Below are 21,757 nucleotides of genomic sequence, written 5' to 3' on the forward strand. Positions count from 1 at the left end.
GCCACCAGGAGGAGCCAGAAAGACACTGCAAATGAAAGATTGATGAGGATGCAAATGACAAGAACTCTTCTGATTAGAAGTTGAACAGCAGTGAATCTTTGACCAAGTTTTCTCTTTATCATATTACAACATTATTTCCTTCTGAAAAGTTTTTGTATTCCAAAAAATTGAGCACCATCATAATTTAAAGGGTTAGTTCACCCAAAAATGATCACATCATTTACTCACCCTCAAGCCATCCTAGGTGTGTATGACTTTCTTCCTTCAGCCGAACACTATCAGAGTGATATAAAAAAAATATCCTGGCTCTTCCCAGCTTTATAATGACATTGAATAGTTTTTGAAGCCCAAAAAAGCTCATCCATCCATCATAAAAGTAATCCACACGACTCCAGTGGGTTAATAAAGGCCTTCTGAAGTAAAGCACTGCATTTTTATAAGAAACATATCCATATTTAAAGCTTCATAAACTCTAATCACTGGCTTCCGGGAACAGCCGTAGGCACGTTCACAAGAGAGTTGAGTGTGACCTCTGACCCAATGTACGATGCAATGTTTTGACTTCACAAACCATATTGATCAGTGGTCTTTCAGGTGCTTATGCATCTCACAGTAACTAAAACACACACACACACACACGCGCCAGTACAAACCCTCCATGCTTGAATAAACGGGACCAACATGTAACTTAAACAAGCTCGTTTTTAATGGATCTGCAAAATCGTTTGAATTTCCAAAGAGAGCGCTCCCCTCCCTGACACGTATCTGGACTAGAAGAGATACTTCCTGTGAATTACAAACATGGCAAAAACTTACAAAAGACCCCAAAAACCCCAAAGAAACCAGCATGCAGGAGAGAATGAGTAACTGAGTGAGGGGGGGAAACAACAAAACAAAAATACATTGAGGAGATTCATAAAACAAGTAATTCTGAAAAATAAAGAAACTAAATTTAAAAACAAAACAAAAAATGTATAATGCCATTCTCTTCTGAGCAAAATGGTTGAAATCCAGATGGTTCCACTCGGGCATGTGTTGTGTGGGGTTGAGCAGGTCAAGCAGAGAGGAGAGGACCAGTGTGTGTGTGTGTGTGTGTGTGTGTGCGTTACAGAAAAGTGGTGTTTAAATGTGTTTGGGGGGATTGAGCTCTAAGGCTCTACATTAAGGCACCGGACAAAAGAAATCAAATCAAAAAACAAACAAACAAACAAAAAAACATCTAGAGAAGATCTCTCGCACTAACACACAACACTAACCCCAAAACACTGGACAAAAGTCTTCATCTAGGATGTCATACTGAACACTACGCCGCTCCTCTGTGCCGACGGACAGCGTCTCCAGGTCCACTGACGCTCTTTATGTAGTGGTGAATGCGAGTTTGTTTTTCGTTTAAATTCATTTCATTCTTTCTTTCTTTAATCATTAAAATAAGTACGAAGAAACATGAAATGACTCTTTACTTTTTTTCAGAAATAAAATGATGTCAGCAAGCAGTCGTGAGTGTGAGAAACGTTAGAGATGTGTTTTACAGAGAATCCCATTAGAAGGACAGAACGGAAGAGTGTTAGACAGAAATGAGGGATAAGTGAATGAGAGAGAGAGAGAGGGAGTGAATGAGAGAGAGAGAGAGAGAGAGAGATAGAGAGTGAATGAGAGAGAGAGAGAGAGAGATAGAAGAACAGATTGTGTGTGTGTGTGTGCTTGTGTAAAGTGTGTGAGTAACTGTGTCTGTTCAACTGCAGCACTTGGTCTTCCATCCTGTGACTCCGCCTCCAGTGCTGATGTCCACGTTTTCACTGTTGGGCTCTTTTACGGGTGTCTGAAAAAAAAAAAAAAAAAAAAAAGATTAAAAAAATTATTTTGCTCATGTGAACATCACACTTTGAGCTTTGGCGCAGACTCAAGATTGTTTAGATAATTTCGGCCTTGTTTGGTTGGTCTCCAGCACCAAACTCACACCACTGGTTGGGTCACTGTTGCAGTCCGGCTGATCAGGATGTTCAAACAAACAGAGCGATGTTTTGATGGAGCCACAATGTTTATACTTCTCACTGGAATCAACCTATTAATGGCTTACAGTTGTAATCAAAATTATTCAACCCCTGTTGCAAATCAGTTTTATTGGTTAAATTTATAGACTTTCAGCTGTTTGCACTGAACAAATCAAACAAAAGTCACTGAAATAGCTCAAAACAACAATTGTTTCAAGTCGTTTCCCAAAAATCAGTCTTCTGCAGTCTCAAAATTATTCAACCCCCTTAATATAATCCCTCACAACAGCACAAATCTGCAAAACAGTTGTTGTCTCAAGCACACCTGATGCAATTAATCAGGGGCTTCATTAGTTGCACCAGGTGTGCTTGAGCTAGAACACATGAAATATCTCAACTGGCTAGGTTTGTTGAGTGTCACGTTTGACAGCATGTTAGAAATATAGACATATATTAGAAAGTCAAAAGAGAGATCCAAAAAAGTTGAAGTGCAGTAGGTGATCTGGGAAATGCTAACATTAACCTGCCAGCCTTGGAAGCATACAAACACCCTCCCTGCATATCGCCGTCCAAAGCCACACCTCCAAAACACATGAAGGCGCGCACACACACACAGCTGCTCTCAGCAAAGCGTAACGAGAGACGGCGTTAAAGTACCTCATGTCTCAAAGCACATAACTTTACAAAATAATGAACGTAAACAACTTAGAGAGCTTGCACTGTTGCAGATTTATTGCGGTGTTGATGCTGTTGACAGGGAAACGCATAATTCCACTAACTAAGAGCCGGCTGTCGTCGAAGACATATAGACAAATTCATCAGTGTCTCAAATCAACAGGAACAGAACTGGGGTGGGAATATTTAGTGATTCAATTTGGATTCAGGGAATCACAATTTCATTTATTCGAGTGAGGTGATGTGGCTCATTTTGTTGAATTATGATTCTGAACATGAAGACTCGTTTCTGCTCTAGAATAATAGTATCTAGAAGAGTGAACACCAGCTGAATACTCGAGAGAGAGGTCAGCTGCTGTAACTGTGACTGTATGAGGCAAATGAAACGACATCGATGCTCTTTAGCATTGCAATGTTTTTGCTTAAAGGGTTAGTTCACCCAAACCTGAAAATTACAACATAATTTACTCACTCTCAACCCATCCTAGGTGTGCAGTATTTTCTTCTTTCAGCCGAACACAGTTGGAGCTATAGTAAAAAAATATCCTGGCTCTTCCAAGCTTTATAATGGGAGTGAATGGTAACAGATTTTGAAGCCCCAAAAAAGCTCATCCATCCATCATAAAAGTAATCATATGACTCCGGTGGGTTAATAAAGGCCTTCTGAAACAAACTGATGTGTTTTCGAAAGAAAAATATCCATATTTTTAACTTAACCTATAATTATTGTCTTCCGATAATGGGCGTTAGAGTGCGGATCGGGCCGCATTTTTCTGTCTGAGCCCGGCCCACGTCTGACAGAACAGTAACCGAACCATACAGGCATTAAGATATTTTTGTCCGAGCCTGACAGTTAAAATCAAATTTTCTCATACTATTGACATGCATGTTTGTTTGTGTGGAAAGCCCGTTTTTATTAAGCAACTGTTGGAAGGCATTCGGAAATGTCAACAGATGAGCGCATCAGCGCACACGGGGCAACACACGCACGTTAACACACATTATGCACATGTTTCGTTGTCACGGCTACATAAACAAATTTCGCACGCAGGAAGACGGATGTTAGGGTAATATTTTACATTTATTTTAATCACAAAAATGAACCTTTGCATCAAGTGAAACAGGCCCACTGGCTACTACATAATACGCTTTTTTTAATTTAAAATGTTCAATGCCTTATCACACCGATCGCTCGGGTCAGGTATCCATCCTCTAATGGCCGTACACGAGTCGAGTTCCGGCAGAAGAGTGACCTCTGACCCGAAGCATGACGTATTGATGAACGCGGAAGCGCAGAGGATAGAGCAAAACAAAACACCGGTCAAGAATTAGAAGTCTAAAATGAGAAACATCTGATGAGCTTGAGTTTGTTGCCCAGCCCTATTTGTTTGAACCGCAAGAGGCGTTTACGCTACGTTAAGATTACGCTACGCCGAAGTCCTACGTCGGGTCAGAGGTCACTCTCCCGCTGGAACTAGACTCGCGTACAGCCGTTATCGGAAGCCAGTAATTATAGTTTATAATGATAAATAACCCATAAATATGGATATTTTTCTTACAAAAAGGCATCGCTTCGCTTCAAAAGGCCTTATTAACCCCGCCCAAAAGTATGGATTACTTTTATGATGGATGGATGCGCTTTTGTTGGGCTTCAAAAAACAATACGTAGCATTCACTCCCATTATAAAACTGGGAAGAGCCAGGATATTTTTTATAGAACTCAAATTGTGTCACATACACTTCAAACCAACCCTTTAAATGCGTTAAGCTTAATCATACCGCTGGTGATATCACTCAGCGATGCCAGAACTCACCTTTCTGAGAATGTCTTCTGCTAACGTGAGGAACGCCTTCTCGATGCTGATGTTGGCTTTTGCACTCGTCTCGAAGAAGCGTATTCCGTGTTCTCTGGCGATCTAAGGATCAGCACAAGAACAGTTAATAATGGGCGACTGATACATCACCAAGGCTGATATGCGCCATTTTTAATAATTGGCATCGGCTGACAAAGTTTTTCTGTTTGGCCAATGTATGAGACTTTTATTTTGAAGGCACGGAGAACACCAGCGCCTGAGCTCCCATTCTCCGTACAGAATCAAGAAGTTGTAGATTTATTTTTTATTCCATATTTATTTCTAGTATTATGTAACAATAAATATAAATGTAACTTCAGTAATTGTTATGCATGCGTTTTTACTAATTTGCCCATCTATAGTCTCTCACCTGTTCCCCCTTGGCTTTTGGTACGATACGTTTGTCCTCCATGTCACACTTGTTGCCTAGCAGCATCCTCTCCACATCCTCGTTAGCATGCTGCAACAAACATACACACATTTGAGACGATGCATTCTTATACTATCCTTACAAATAGTGACGTTCAGACTGACAGACCAACTTAAAGTGGCTTCATTGAAGAAACAGTCCTGAGGTGCTTCGTTTTGGATCAGTGGTGCGAGCGACTTGTTGATATGAACAACACGCCACCAAACACAACCACATCCCTAATGGAGTCTCGTTATATGAATTCTCCAGAAAATGCTGATTGTTGGGAAATTCTGCATGAATCATCACACTGAAATTCAACCAGTCAGCGGTTTCACTACACGGCTACATATCTTTAAGTTGGACTGGAACTTCAAAAGTCCTACACCAGCGGTTCTCAACTCAAAACTGGGTCGCAGGTCTGTTCTATTTTTAATAATAAAATAATAGCAACTAACCATATGATCATGCATAGTCAGACTAGTAAAATAAAAGGGCTTATTAACTTTTAAAAAGTGATGAGAACACACTTGGTCAAAAGATGCGTTTCCAACCAAATTTGGCCACAAACCATGTCTCAAAAATTTTAAACAAAACTATGCAAGGTAAAAGAAAACTCCATTCGGTGCGATTTCACTTGAGCAGAATGTGTTTTGAGCAGTCAATTATTGGCCAATATTTTCCTATTGAGGCCATGTCATGTTAATAACTTATTAATATGTAAAAAGTTATTAACATGGCTCGATGATAGGTAAACTAAATTAAAATGCTCAAATATCAAAATAAAATCTCAAAATATTTCCAAAAACTATAATATATATGGTAATATATCAATGATACTAAAATAACACTGCAATTTGAACTGCAAAAGCTTAATGCTAAAACATTTTCTTCATTTTAAGCACACTTTTGTTGACTATTTTATGTCAAAAGTAAATTTCCCAACATTCGCAACCTAAAAATCGCAACATTTTCCATTCCAACACACAATCCTATTGAAACATCACTTCCTGAATGACTTTGTCTTTTCTGATGTTGTCAGAGGGTTGCAGTAATGTTGTGTGGAGACTGACCTCGTCAATGTTTCTGAGCCATTTGCTGATGTTTTCGAAGCTCTTGGCGTTGGTGATGTCATATACGAGCATGATTCCCATGGCCCCTCTGTAGTAAGAGGTAGTGATGGTGTGAAACCGTTCCTGTCCCGCTGTATCCCTGCACAAACACAAACACGTCAGTCCAGCCCAGGCATCGAATGGATCATAAAACACACAGGATCCACATGACACTTCGGTTGGAAATAGCTGGTGACCATAGCTGACCAGCTGTTAAGCAGCACCAATCGTTACAGACTAATCCCACCTTAGCAACTGTTGCCGTCCGTGGTTACACTTTATTTTAAGTAGAGATGCACCGATTGATCGGCTGGTGACCGGGCGGTCAGTCTGACATATGCTGATCAAATGCACTCGGACGCCGCATGAGTAACATCAGCATCACATGGAACGCACATGTAGGAAACCTTGTGAATTACACCCGTTTCACACTGCAAGCGGCGCGTGAGCAGCGCATATTATTTTCAGTTTGCATGTTAATCAATGAGTGCGTTCACACCGCGAGCAGGAGCGGCGCGCGAGCAGCAGTGAAGCGCGGGTTTCGGCACTATTTTTTCTGTGCTGCTCACGCTCAATTAAAGTGAAAGCACACTTTTCATGGACAAAATAAATATGATTTCACACAAAAAGTGCCCAAAATGCACAGATTTTGCATGTCTAGTGTGTTTTAACCAGAACTGGAGTAGACTATGTCAGAAAAGAAAATGAAGACTCAAAAATATTTATAGAACATTTACCCATTTAAACTTGTTTTTATTATTTTATTTGGGTAAAAGTATATGGTGTTTTATAAAAAAAAATATAGAAAATAAATGTTTGTGTGTGCTGTAAAGTGGTTAGAAAAAAATTCAATCAGAATCGGCTAAAATCGGCAGATCAAACTCAGTGAAAAATCGGAAATCTGAATCGGCCTTGACATTTGTAATCGGTTCATCTCTAATTTTAAGGTGTCGTTGTTACATTGTAATTATAGATTTAAGTATTGAATAATATGAATTAACCACATGTACTTAAGTTACTATAGGGTTAGGATTAGGGTTAGTTGCATGTAATTATGCATAATTTATAGTTATTACAATAGTAACTACATGTAACATATGTAACCACGTCCGCTATACTGCTTGTCAAACGCTTGTCTAATATTCTTGTCTTTCAATTTGTTACAAGGCAATTTCCCAAAATTTATTAAAAATGGAAAACACAGTGCTGGCACGATAAGCATAAGAACAGACTAGGGATGCTAACGATTAATCGATGATCAATTAATTGTTGATCATTTAATCGATAAAACTATCGATTTGTGTGTGCGGCTCATGCACAAAACGTGCACCAACAGTGTAATTATTTAGGTGCTTATGCCTTTTATTTCTGGTAAACTGTCATGGTGACGCCTACATCGCTGCACTACCTGACACTTTTAGCCGTTTTACTAGGAAGCCTAACATTGTCGTCATAACACAATGGTAACACATTCCAGGTCGCAAGCCAGCGAAATGAAACCATGAAGAACAACATTTTTCCAGAAGATCAGTCTCTGAATTGCATGCTAGCAAGTCTCTTCAAGCTTGAATGAAGTTTTCATTTTCTATCCTGCATATAAACTAGAACTGAACAATATACAATTGATAATATTATAGTTGATGCAATATATATAGTTGATGTTGGTATTGTATAGTTGACAATGACATTACTATATATTACCAAATTGAGATAAGAATTGGTGATATTTAAATATTCTTTGTTAGTTTAAACTGATGTCAAATTAAATTGTCAGATTTGTGACATTGCTTTTTATGTGTAAAACACTGCTGTTCACTTTTTTTTAGAAACAGTTCACTTTTTTTCTCCCAGAAAAATGTGAAACATGAATTTTATTTGGTTATATCATTTTATATTGTTATATCATGTTATATCAGTTATTCAAAATGTAAGTATAATTTACATATCACATGATCTATTTGTATAATGCGTTATGAATATGAAACCATGCAAGCACACACTAAGAACTTACCATATCTGTAGCTTTATCTTCTTTCCTTGCAATTCAACTGTTTTGATCTTAAAATCGATTCCTAAAGAGAGAACAGAAAGAGGATATTAAGAAAGACACTCAAGAAACTGCATTCACAACCCATTGTATTTCTGTAATCTCGAGTAAAACACAATATTCAATGAGAAAATGTAGTATGACAGGACTGAATTTTATTTATTGGATCCACCTAGGCATTTCATATTAGAATGGAGTCAGATCTGAATGTGAGTTTGCAGTGGATTGTGGGGGATTTGCTTCTGTTGCATATGAAACAAACATCAAACGAAACAAAAGTGGAACGAAACCACGCTATTCATTTGACCGTTTATGAGCATGGACCAATAATAGAGACCGCAGCGCGAGGTCAGGACAGGTTTACTCGTGGGGCCGATCACGATCATCCAGTGAGAAAGCGTTTCAATTCACCTCAGTATTAATAATATCGCTGCGTGATCAAATTTGACATTTAAATTTGATACGAAAAATGTTCCTATAAGGAAGTTCCCTAGTTTTTTGCACATTCCTTTTTTTAATAAAAGTACATTTGCATCTCAATTCAAGCTCAGTGCTTTACTGTCAAATTTCCAACAAACAAACAAAGTAATATTATTAGTAACTGTACTTATTAATGCAAAACAATAGTCTTTAAGTTAAAAAAAATCCCACTAGCGCTACCAAATCAGGTGCTTGCGCGCGCCACCATCTGTAGAACTTAGTGGCACCGGTTTAACTACTCTCAAATGTTAGTCTGGAGCCCGTAATAAACAAATACGCACCGATGTAATCCTTATGAAACATGCATTTCTCTCACGTTCACTATAAGGAGGACATGGCAGGTCAGCATAGTCAACTTCATCTTTGCAGCCAATATGGACTAATATCGGTAAAACGGTAATTTATTAATAATTATATTTTTTTAAACACATTCATAATAATTTTTTGCAGCAAGCTTTATGAGTGCGCTTGAGCACAGAATAGGCTATGTATTAGGTTTAGGGCTCTTTATGGTTTAGTATCATCCCCAGTAAATATTTACGCAATTAAATTAATAGAAATGTGCGATTAGTCGACTAATAATGGCTTAAAAAATCTAGTGGGGGCAGCCATAATCCATAGATAATGGCTAAACGGCTCCAATACTGAATTGTCATCATTCAGTGTAAAAGTGTGGGATGTGTAGGCAATGGCATACATTAATTTGTTGTAAAATCATCAAAAATCAGGACTTGTGAAAATTTGCCTCTAAGGGCTTTAGCGTGGGAGAAGCTTTTCAGATGAGAAACAAGACTGAGCTCTCAGTGTGACACAGAAAAGCATCAAGAAAACGCTACGCTATCTATAGCAATATCGATTGGGCATTTCTATCATGTTCTTAAATTTACAAGTAAAGATATAAACCATGAGGTTTAAGCAGCTGAAAGCAGCATCACAGTGTTTGTTCACGGCGATGATTTAGAGTAGAGCGATCTACCGTTCAGAGAGAACACTAGCAGCGTGTGTTGTTGAGACTAGCACGGACTAACACGGCCAGGCAGACAGAATGGAAAGGTTCATCTGTGAAACTGCTGAGAGTGTGTAACGGCCCAACTGCACAGTAAAAGCATTCAGACAAAAATTCACACTGGAAAATGACCTGAACAGATCGCTGGTAGCTTCTTTGTTTGCCCTTGCCACACACACACACACACAGATGTTTGCAGAGAAACTTGAATTAGTAAGCAACTCCCACAATACCCTGGCAGGCAACCATAAGCAATGTGCAAAAAAAAAAACATAGCAACCACATAGCAACGACCTAAAACACCTTAGTAATGGCATAGCAACAACCTAATCCACTCAAAACACTTTAGCAACCGCATCGTAACAACAACCCTCCTCAGCAACTGCATAGCAACAACCTAATCCACTCAAAACACTTTAGAAATGGCACACTAATGAACTGATCCAATCAAAACACCATAGCATCTACATAGTAACTAGGGGTGTGCCGGTTTCAGAATTGGTGATGACGGTTATGATGCGAGTCAAATGTGACGGTTCGTAACATAACCGTCGGGGTTTTTTTTTTAAATCCTTTAAAAAAAAAGAAGCAATGAACATGCTTTGTTTTAAATAAATCACACACACTAAACAAATCCTTTTAAAAACGTAGGCTGCTTAAATTATATAAGAGCTGCATAAAAATGAATAAGTAGGCCTAAATTACAAATGATAAAATCTACATACCTTTATCAAAGAAAAAAAAAGTCGAACAACGATTGTTGTGATAATACCTTAATTAAACTAACTAAATACAGGAAACAAAAAAAGTGCAATGACATTTTAAATTCCTAATCTTTTTCGACTTCAAAGTTCCGTGACAGGAACACCAACATGTTCACTTTACTCGGTTTTAGTGACGATCTGACAGGGGTAGCTATGTTACCCGCAGTGCTATAAACTCGCTCTGATGCTGTGCTTGTAGCACAAATACACATGTATTTACGTGCCAATTTCGCTAAGAGCGGATAGCGTGTGTCTCCCCACCATGCTAGTGGATTAGCCGTAGAGTCAATTGGTTCTTCTTGGAGATAGCGGGTTAACTCCGTGTCAGCGCGCGCTCTGATCGGTAAAGGGGCAGATATTTCAGACCTCCGTTTATTAGGGAGATCTCCAAGATTTCTCAAAGCCGCACCCGTCTAGAAAGGATGTAGCAAAGATATTTAATGCTAATGCATGAGGCATAGGCATAGTTTCATTCATTTACGATGAGATGCGCTCTAGTTCACAACGCAATGCAAGTGAACGCGGCGCGCCGGCGCCTCCATGTCACGGTTATTATATTGTCTGCTATATTATTAAATACATGCAATTGGTTGATGAAACATTTATTAAAATTAAGGTACAATTTGTACAAAACGAAATTCGCTTTAAGGAAAGGCTTACAAAGCAAAACTTATATGAAGTGGTAAAAATCATTTCTGACGATTTACAAAACAAAACTTCATTAAGTGGTAAAAACCATGTCTCCCGATGTATTGCGCATATTATGATCCTATCTAAAAAAGTATTTTTTTTATGTTTGTAAAAAATATTTTAATAACACGGTTTTGGCGGTTATAGAGTTCTAATGACGGTTTAACTATAACCGTCGGTCTCACGGTTATATACTAACCGTCACACCCCTAATAGTAACATCCTAAATTAGGGGAGAGTTACATTTCTCTTTGTTTGAGCAAATGTATTTGTTGTTTATTTGCTCTATTACAGGCCAAACTGGCATTAAAAATACTGGTAACCAGTGGAAATGATCGGCCGAAACAGCTATTTTCGGTTCTGGGCTGAAATGGTTTTGGAGGGCCGAAGTCAGTGATCGAAACAGACATTTGATTAGCGCTTCTCCGATGGCACGTTTGGACTGTGTTCAGCATCTATTTCGTGCACACTACAACAGTTAACTACAACAGTTAAACGTGTCAGCTGTGTTGGACACTAGCTATGAATAGACAATACTAACTTCCCATTTTTAATAGGTAATGATATGGTTTCTTAAATCTAAGATCTTTTAGTTGGTGCTGTTTTCTGTTGATGCGTAGCGTGAACAAAACGTAGCTAAACATTTGTAGCACGCCTGCCATCCAATAATCGCAAAAAGCTTTTTGCATCGTTATTGTTAATATGAAGCAAAGTCTCAACTTTAAAATTCTTTCCATTTTGTGAATTTCAAACAATAAATCTCTTTAATATGGCAGATGGCTGTGGCGCCTCAGTTCAAGGCAAGCGCATGTGAAGTTGAACCGATCATCTCATCTCCTCTTTACTACTAGTTAGTCACAGCATGAAATAAACATGGTATGGGTGAACACAGGAAGGTATGTCGAAAGATACATCACAACAACTTATCTAAATGAATCCGGTCTCATGTAATCACTCAATCAGTGTTTCAACCCAGGAAAGACGTCAGCTTGTAAGTTATACTTAAGGTTACATACCTCAAGAAAGCTTTTCAATGTCCATAAAGTCAGTTAGCTAGAAAGAAGAAGAAAAAACTCTAGAGAAGAGCATTTTGCTAAATATATGCACTGTAATCCACATTCATTGTATTTTTCTTAACCTGTTAGACGGTGTGTTAGTGCTGTCTTCATTATTTAATGTAGCCTATGTTTGAATAAATCTATCATGAAAACAAGTTATTACAGTTTACTGTCATTTAAAGGTTTATATTTCAGCAACAAATGGAGTAAAAACAATTCTGTTATTAAAAAGGAGATATAAAACTGTGCAGTTTAAATGTTTATACAACTCAGCGTTAGCTATTTGAGTTTGAGTTTAATAATTATTTGATTATTCATTTATTTATTTGCAGTAATAGTTTCAGTTTCAGCCCAGAGTTTATTTCGGTGAATCCCTACATAAAACATACTGTACCTGCACACACACACACACACACACACACACACAAAAACTACAGAATAAGTGAATGAAAAAGCAAAATCACACTCTGAGAGTAGGTGGCACTTATCGTACAGCATCGATATAGCATTTCCTTGGTTACTGCTGTACCAAAGCAGCTTATAACACTACTTTAATAGGCATTATACAGAGGTAAGAGGAAATGAAAATGCCATTGAAACTTTTCATAAGACAGTCAGTCAGTTCCCTCCAACTCAACCACCAACTCAACTTATATTGTTCTTCTAATATTTTGAGAATCACAAAGTTCCCTGCTGATGCATCTGTGCTCGCCTCTCTTCTTTGAGTCCGTCTTTAGCGTGTCCGGTCTAGCCAGTGTTTACAGACTCCGTTACATTTACACACAAATGACAGTTTAGGAAATGATTGTAAAGCAGTTTGAGTGCACATCCGGAACTAAGAACGGCCGGTATAAAACAAAAGAAACGGCAAGTTGCCAATCGTGTGTTTGGAGCAAAAACCGCCCGGTTCTGAATTAAGACCAGAGCATCTCTAACCGATGTCACTCAAAATACCTCAGCAATGGCACACAACAATAGAGTCCGCTCAAAACACATTAGAAATGGCACAGTGACAAACTAAATCACTTAAATACACTATATAGCATGCAACCGATCACTTAAATGATGACAAAACAACCTAACACCTCAACAACTGCATAGTAAATGCACTAACCATTTTGTTACCAAATAGTCTAAACAGGATTTGGAGTGTTTTAATGTTAACAAGGAGTGTAAAGGGTACACAAAAATGTTGGTTCGGGACATACCTTGGTTTTGAAGTCACAGTTTATGGAACAGCTCTATTTGTAAATAAAAACATCTTTCTAACATTTACACAAGCATAAACCCGTAAGATGCGAGTTATGTGTTGAGGAAAACATGTTTCAAATGCATAATTCGTACCTGATATGAGTGCATGCCGTTTTAAACTGTATGCTTATGAGTAACTGAAGCGCTTAATATAAAGTATGTGTCATGTTCAGTTTAGAACAGCTTGGATCATGTAGGCTATACTTTTCCCACAGCTGCACACTTGGTTTCCTCTGATGTTGCAAACATTTGAAAAATACGAAGTATATCAATAACTGATTCTGCACACATAAGTTCCACGCATAGTGGTTCAAATAACTGCATTCGTTCAGTATACAGGCATGCCGAAACGCAAGACCCGTAAGAAAAATTCAGTACGAATGTGTGTACCGTTACACCCCAAGTTCTAACATGCAGAAAGACTGACCAGCATATTTAGCAGTAATGCTTAACAGAACTCAAACCACACACACACACACACAGCTGCACTATGGGTGGGAGCCGCTTTATGAAATGATACACAAATGAGAAGCCAAAGACTGAGTCACTCTCACACAACACAATACACACAAACCACCACAGAACAAACCACCACAGAGAACCGAGTTAGAAAGAGAATAAAAAGTGAAAACTCAGCTTATGAACATGAGAATATATAAACAGGACACACACTCACAGTTTAACCTCTGGAAACATGTCAAAGTAACACTCGCTCAAAAACCGCAGTCTAGTATTTTGAGCTTTAAGAGCAGAAAGTTGGAGACACGCTATCCGCTAATGCTACATATGGCCTTAGAGGAACCATTCACAAAATGTGATCATTTACTTCACCTCCACATCCTTAAAAACATGGATGTTTTTCTTCCGTGGGACTCGAGATGTTTCAGTGATGCTATTCTATTACATACAGTGAATAAGGACTAAGAGCTTTAAAAATGACAACAACAACAAAAAAAAGCACTGTAAATGTAGTAGACACAAAAAAAACATCCAGGATATTCTGCCCTGCATCAACAACGGAAAATAATACACAGGTTTAAAGTGACATAAGGGTGAGTAAACCGTTTGAGAAGTCTGGTTTATACGGGCTAGTACAGCACCAAATGTGAGGCTGGTTTAAAACTTGGGTTATACGAGTTCTGAACACAAAGGACATGGAAGGGTTCCTGACAGGCAGCCAATCAGACCCCTTCCCATGAGCCTCTGCAGCTGTGGGGCCCCTCAGGGGTCAAGACTGAAGCTCCGCCCAACTGAGCCAAGATCCTGTCAATCAAAGAAAAAGAATGCACTACTGCCAGTCAGAACGGGGGAAAGTGAGAAAAAAAGATAACTTTTTATGCATTTCGAAGTTTATAAGATCATAAATCATGAGTTTAATAGAGCAAATATGGTTAAGATGTGTGTTTGTGTGTGAGCGTGTAAGGTGATCTTTCTCTTGGGACTGCAGGGAGTTTCCGGCGAGTATTTTAAGGCTGTGAACTACAACAGAAAGAAAGAGAGAGATGGACTTAAAGTCAACATGAAATGACATTCACACATATTATTATTAAGTGACAGGATATTTAAAAAGGGGAAATATGCAAGGTGGGACTTGAAAGTCAGGAATGAAAGTTTGAGAGAAAAAAGGAAAGAACTGGATTAGAAGAGAAATATAATTGTGAATCTGGATTCTCACTGATCTGATCACTCTTTCACAACCACAGTTTCCTGGCATTTCAGAACATCCACCTCGTGCTGACAGTTTACATGCCACCTGATCTCACACACACTTGCTGATGGCAACAGGAAGCCACAGGTTTGATGTGGTCACCTGACACACCATGAGCAGTCATGTGACTCACAGCAAAGAGATAAAAACACCATTGTAAAGGTCACACACACCCTTGCCCTTCCGGAAACCAGGTCAATATTGGTTTTCAAACCTAATCATGATCATATCCAGATTTAAGAGGGGATTTTTATCAGTCCAAAACGATCAAAGACAGTAACTTTATTCAACTTCTATATTAGAGTTTATGCGTCACTAAAAACAATCAGATTGTTCCACAGATTAAACGGTTTTACATTAACCAATACTGAACGGGCCCATGTGATGTCAACCAAAAAGTAAAGTCATTTCAGAGGAAGCACAAGTTATGAGCTACATTTCAGATCAAAGACTTTTTCTTTGGAATTAGTAGAACAAGCACCAATGAATCACAAAAGCCTGTAAGAACCACCAAAAAACTTGTATTATATGAGCACATCAAGCCAATTTGGATTATTGTGGAATCCCCGGGGAATTGACCCTTGCTTGATTGACAGGTGATCTGACCAATCATACTTCGCCATCTGCCATTTTGTCCGACAAAGCAGTCAGGAGAGTTAGTAGATTAACGTGGGTGGATTTAAACCTGAAAAAAGGAGTGTACTGACGCCTTTCCGCGGTTAAAACAACATTCCTTCTGATGTTCATTCATGTTTATTTGATGAACTAGAAGGAAGAGATGATCGGTTCACGAGCAGCTTTAACTGATGCTCTAGCGATCTGTCAGACACATTAAAGAGCCACAAAATGGTATTTGTTTAAAGTTCTTTTAAAAAATGACCATATTTGAAAGTTGAGACTTTGTTTAATATCAAAAGTAACCTGGTCTGTCAGTGTGTTGTCAGTGTCCTCTCTGCTCCGCGATGTATTTTTCACTGCGTGAGAACATGGTGTGGCGTGAGAGCGGCGTAGCTTATCGGACATAGCGACAGTAACTAAGGGGAGCGGGCGGGTCTTTGCGAACGGTCAATTCCAGGGGAATCCGCCTATAGAAGACGCTTGAATTGCCATGGATTCAGGTTTTTATCGACTGAAGTGACGATCGCTAGTCGTTCGCACCCGCCACTGCTGCTGGTATACAAGGCAAAGTCACCCGCCACTTTGAAAAAGCACCCGCCCTGTTACAGGCCAACATACTAGAACACTTAGGCCTAAACATTATTTTAAAAAAACAAGCAAATATAGGCCCTGTTTACTCCTGGTATTAAGATGCGTTTTGGTCGATCAGATCACAAGTAGACGAGGGAGACACATATCCGTTTACACCTGGTGTTTTAATCCGTCTCTTGTCCACTTTCAAACACTTCTGTCCTGATTTCTTCGAGGGGAGGGTCTATGGGCGGGTAAATGTATGGGCTTTCCAGATCTTTCGATCTTATGGATGAAATAAGCTCACTCAATTTACACATGAACGCGACCGGAGACGACAGAAAAACACACGGAGAGCATCAGCTTTAGTTTCTGCTCCGACAGACACAAGACCAGCCGAACGCTGCGAGTGTGTGTTAGACATCAGGAATGGTGAGAGAACATTGTGTTTGGTACGTTTTTCATCTGTAAACCAAACTTGGGTCTCCAGCCGACAAAGTTTAAATCCCGTCTGGCTAGTGCGCTTCTCATAATGTTTATGCATTAGGTCAATATACGGTCTTTTGTGGCTGTTTGAACATATTCGACCACATGAGCGTTTACACCACAAAAGCAATCCGATCAAATGTGTTTTCAACTACCTCTGGAAGTGGTCAAAAAGTGGACGAGCTCAAAACCTTTTAGACCCCGTTTACTCCTGTATTTAGCGTCGCCCACTTGTGATCCGATCGACCAAAACACATCTTAAGGTGGAAAAACAAGATTATAACAACTCTCCAAAAATATTATATAAAGAAAATACAGTCCCCTAAATATAATTGAATTATAAAAATAATAATAACTACAACATAGAATCTAAAAAAAATTATATACTTTTTTTATTTCAATTCATGTTGACAAAGCTTGAGGTGAGTAACACATCTAACAGTTACAAGATATAAGCTTTTCTCCAGCCAAAACTCTACAATTGAAGGATATTTCTTCAAAATCAGACAAAATGCCAGTGAGAGAGAGCATCTAGTATCAGTTCTTTAAGATAAACGGACAGGGCCGGCTGTGTCTAAATTTGCCCCGTGAGCTGGTGTGGCACTGAGATCTCCTGTTACCCCCAGAGAAATGACCCTGCCGTCCATAAACTGAGTTCAAGAGCATCTGCCGTATGACTTTCTCATGTAGTTCCTGTGATCTAACAGGTACGGCCTTGCTTAAATTTAACTCACATTTTTGCATTTACCTTCCAGGGATCTGAACACAGAGGAAGAGCGAGGATAGGAAGTCAGTTATATTGCAACAATGGCGTCCAAACATCTGCATCAATCCAGATAAGCTGTCTATCTTGCATTTACATGTTAAATGATGATTGACAGGTAACAACAGGTGATGGATTTGACAGCTAAAAAAGGTCAAATAAGCAGGAAAGCAAGAAAACGACTTTACACACCAAATCTAATGTAATGCGGCCCTTTTAGGATGCTTACAAAAAGTGTCACGGTATTACTATGGATTATAAACACAGTCCACTCGAAAGATACCTTGGAAAAACCCTGGCATGATAACAATATTGTGATTATTCAGTACAGTGCTACTATGGCAGTTTTAATTTAAGCACTTTTTTATTAAAAGGTTTGAGAGATTGCAACTCTCACACCTGGCCATAACCCAAAGTCTACAGTAAACATACACAGACTAGCAAAAACCCCATCTCAAATGTGGCTTTCTCATGATATCATACTGAAATGACAGGTTTAGCATAGAGAACACAGTTAGGCAACCACGCTATTGGCATAAATGCGCATGCGCAGTTGCGCAGCAGATGACGCCACATTACTGAACTGTTTATGCTTTTTTATTTATTTAAATAACTTATGATCGATTATTTCAACAAACTGACAGGTTAAAAGCACTAGTGGCACAGTAAACATGTTTTGTACTGCTTTGTTAACATGTTTAACACTTAGGAGTGATGGATTTTTGGGGTTACTGCATGTAACAGGCCGCTTGAACATTTAACCTAAGCCATTCACAATGTAAGTTATAGATCTCATCTGGACAAAATAATAACTAGGCTACATATTTAACATCGACAAAACATTTATTTAAATCATCTGGCATCAAAATGCTTTTTGTCAGTCAACTCGCATGGTCGCGCGAACTTTAGCCAAATAACCTCAACAATAACATTGATCCAAACAGACAGGACGACGTTTAATAGACAACCAAAACAAGCTTCACAACTCTACAACACGATTCTGAATCAACTGAGGCGATTCACTCAGCTGATATGAATCAGTTAGCCGGTTAGCATGCTAAAGCCCAGAATCAAGGCCTAGTCACCATGTATACACACATCTAACCGCATTTCTCACCTAAAACAATGCCTAAAACCATTAGGCCGGGTAGATTCGTGTGTGTGTGTGTCTCACCTATAGTGGAGATAAAGGTGGTGTTGAAGGCGTCATCAGAGAATCGGAACAGCACGCAGGTCTTTCCCACCCCAGAATCACCAATCAAAAGCAGTTTAAAGAGCAGATCATATGTCTTCTTCGCCATCTGAGCTATTATAAACACACACTGATGAGAAGCGAATAGAGACTAAGTGTGTGTTAAATGGAAAGTGTGTGTCTGTTATCCGAAAACACACACCGGGCAGTCTCTTCACAGCTGAATTGCGTTGATTTCCTCTGTAGACTCTTTTTATATTCCTTACGGATATATTTAAGATGCGCGTTTCCTCTCAAAGCGTGGTGTTTGGTGTTTTTAATGTCTCAGTATTTCTTTCTCTCACACACTGTCGGGACAAAATGGCTCCTCCGCCCGACTTTCTTTCTTCAAACTACACCAGCGATCTGATTTAAATGAACGCTATTCCGCTTCATCCCAGCGATGCCGAACCACGTAGATCTCGTTTGACAGCCGGTTCCGTTACGACAGTCCTTACCGGGTCCGTTTGTGGAGTTTAGAAGAGGACAAACACATAGACGACCGACCAACCGCCGTCGCCTTCGAATGGAGCCACCACGGCGACACCCTAGATTTCAGAGCCACGCCTCTCTTCCCGCCCCTACGTCTATGCCTGGCTTTCTGATTGGCCGAACGCCCCGTTTTTCAAATCTATCTCGGACGCTGATTGGACGGAGCACAAAGCGTCCGGATACATTGACGTAGCTTCTCGGGGAGGGCGAATGCAGCTGGCGCAGCCCAGAACCTGGCCCGTAAACGACACTCCGTGGCCCGACAGCTAGTTTCCGTCAGTCCGGACCATCGCTGCGGGGTGTGATTGGGTCACCGTGACGAATCCAGATGTTTAGTCAAACACGGTGACGTCAGTCCGGGCGTGTCCCTTTTAGAACATTTCCTAATGACAATGAATATAAGTTATCCGCTGACAACGCTGAAATGTGGAACTTCATTGCAATACAACATGTGCAAAACCATGCTTATCATGCTGTCATTTTCTCATTTTTACTTTTTAGGCTACATTTTATTTTGCAGACGCTTGTCTAAGTTGAACAAAATGTATTTATTAATTGATTTTATTCCTTATTGACGGTGCAAGTTTGTGTAATTGTTATTAACTGTAATGTTTAAGGTGTTTATACGTATTATTTATCATTTTGACTATGCCATATGTTCCTATGTTCTTTTTTCCCTGTCTACAGATAAAATGTAACTCTAATTCTGGAGTAACAGTCATAAATAAACTGTAAAAAAAAAAATATTAAAATAAAAATATTCACCAAATGAGTGGGAGGTATTCACCAAATTACTAACACAATAACTGTTTTGAAGCATGAATTAAATGTTTTAGGTGAGTTACAACATTTTGCAGACATATAATAGAAAAAGAGTTGTGATGTGCCCTAGTCGTGACAATTGCATTTAAAGTTTGCATTGTTAAAGCTTGAGAACAACTGTAAAATAACCGTTTGTTTGTGTGAAGAACATTTTTAAAAAAATCTGAGAACCTTTTTTTCACTATAGTGGAATATTAAGATTCCATTAAGGTTCTTTATGGAACCATATCAGTAAATAACTTTTATTTTTAAGAGTGTAAAGTTTCATAATGCCAACTGTATGAAGAGAATAAATCAAAATGCCCCATTTAAACTGTTTTCATGTGGAAAGAGCACAAAAGTTGGAATGAGTCCTGCTCTCGTGTCCTGTGAGGTTTGAAGAATCTGGCTATTGTTTGTGAGTCATTGGGCAACATTTCCCCCATAATGCAGCTGTAAACATGAAGAAACCTGCTGGAGGTTTAATATTCCTTCATATCTGTCAGTGAGTCACTCTCCCTTTTCCTGTTTCCAGACTGTCCCGCTCCACACCGCATGAATCTGGAATATTACAGGAATTTATTTTTGCTCAGATGTTTCCGTTTTTATTTGATTTTATTTGCCACGTGTGAGCTTTTAAATAGCCTAGTTCTTTCAGTTTCACGCTCTCGGGATTCTTCACCTCATTTGACCGGGGTTTTAATAGTCTGACAGTCGTGAACACACACTGTCAGTCAGCAGAGGCGTAGTTGAGGGCTGTAAGTCAATCTGCTGTGAGTCACAGAGTTAAACATCTGGTTCTGTTAAACACACCGGATGTCCTTCAGAGTTTGAGCCACGGCCATTAAAAAAGTTGTGTCAATGTGCATTTGAACAGAATTTAACATCTCTTTAACATGCAAATTATTTTAATTTAAACTTTCATTTACATAACATTTATATCTGCATGATATATTTTTGTAATTTCGTACTTAAAAAAAAAAAAATTACATATAGGCATATATATAGCCTATAGCCTACTAGTGCTGTCAAAAGATTAATCGCATCCAAAATAAAAGTTTGTGTTTACATAATATATGTGTGTGTACTGTGTATAATTATTTAGATATCTAAAAAAAAAACACAATCATGTATATATTTAAGAAAAATTGGTTATATTTATATATAAAATATTTATATATAATATAAATTATATAAATGTATATACAGTATTTAAATGCAATTATTTCTTAAATATATACATGAATGTGTGTGTATTTATACATAATAATTATACACAGTACACATATATTATGTAAACACAAACTTTTATTTTGAATGCGATTAATCACGATTAATCTTTTGACAGCCCTAATATATACATAAAATTGCAGTGCCTTACAAACGTGGCAGTTACAGAATATATTTAAAATATAGCCTATATAATTATTTCCTCGCAGCTTGAATACACACATGTTATTGTCAAGGCTATGAGCCTTAGGCTATACAGCTAAAAGCATCATCTCAGGCCCCGCTATCAGCTATTTCTTTAACTCAGGGTGGATAGATTTCATCTAAGATGTTTCACTAAGTGCTTTAGCTTCCCTCTGATAGATTACTTACAGTAAACCCTTCTTGTTTGAAACCCAAAGAGCTGGTCTGATCATATTCTTGTGTCAGACACTCAGGCTAATATCAGTGCTCGAAGCATCCTCTGTATATGGGTCTCTTGATTCTTGATAAACATAAAATAATGTATCATAATAATGAATT

The 21,757-nt window shown here is 38.6% G+C and overlaps 1 protein-coding gene across 1 annotated transcript; it reads right to left on the reverse strand.

The window, feature by feature from the left end:
• Positions 1 to 684: 684 nt before the first annotated feature.
• Positions 685 to 19,551, reverse strand: rab10 (RAB10, member RAS oncogene family). Its single transcript, XM_079639774.1, has 6 exons — positions 18,656 to 19,551; positions 8,052 to 8,112; positions 6,002 to 6,140; positions 4,890 to 4,979; positions 4,481 to 4,582; positions 685 to 1,819 (listed from the first exon to the last, which is right to left on the reverse strand). The coding sequence occupies exons 1-6, from the start codon at positions 18,780 to 18,782 to the stop codon at positions 1,733 to 1,735; spliced, it is 606 nt and encodes a 201-aa protein (XP_079495900.1). The 5' UTR covers positions 18,783 to 19,551; the 3' UTR covers positions 685 to 1,732.
• Between the last annotated feature and the right edge of the window lie 2,206 nt (positions 19,552 to 21,757).

This window comes from Phoxinus phoxinus (genome assembly GCF_949152265.1).
Source record: "Phoxinus phoxinus genome assembly, chromosome: 16".
Taxonomy (NCBI): domain Eukaryota; kingdom Metazoa; phylum Chordata; class Actinopteri; order Cypriniformes; family Leuciscidae; genus Phoxinus; species Phoxinus phoxinus.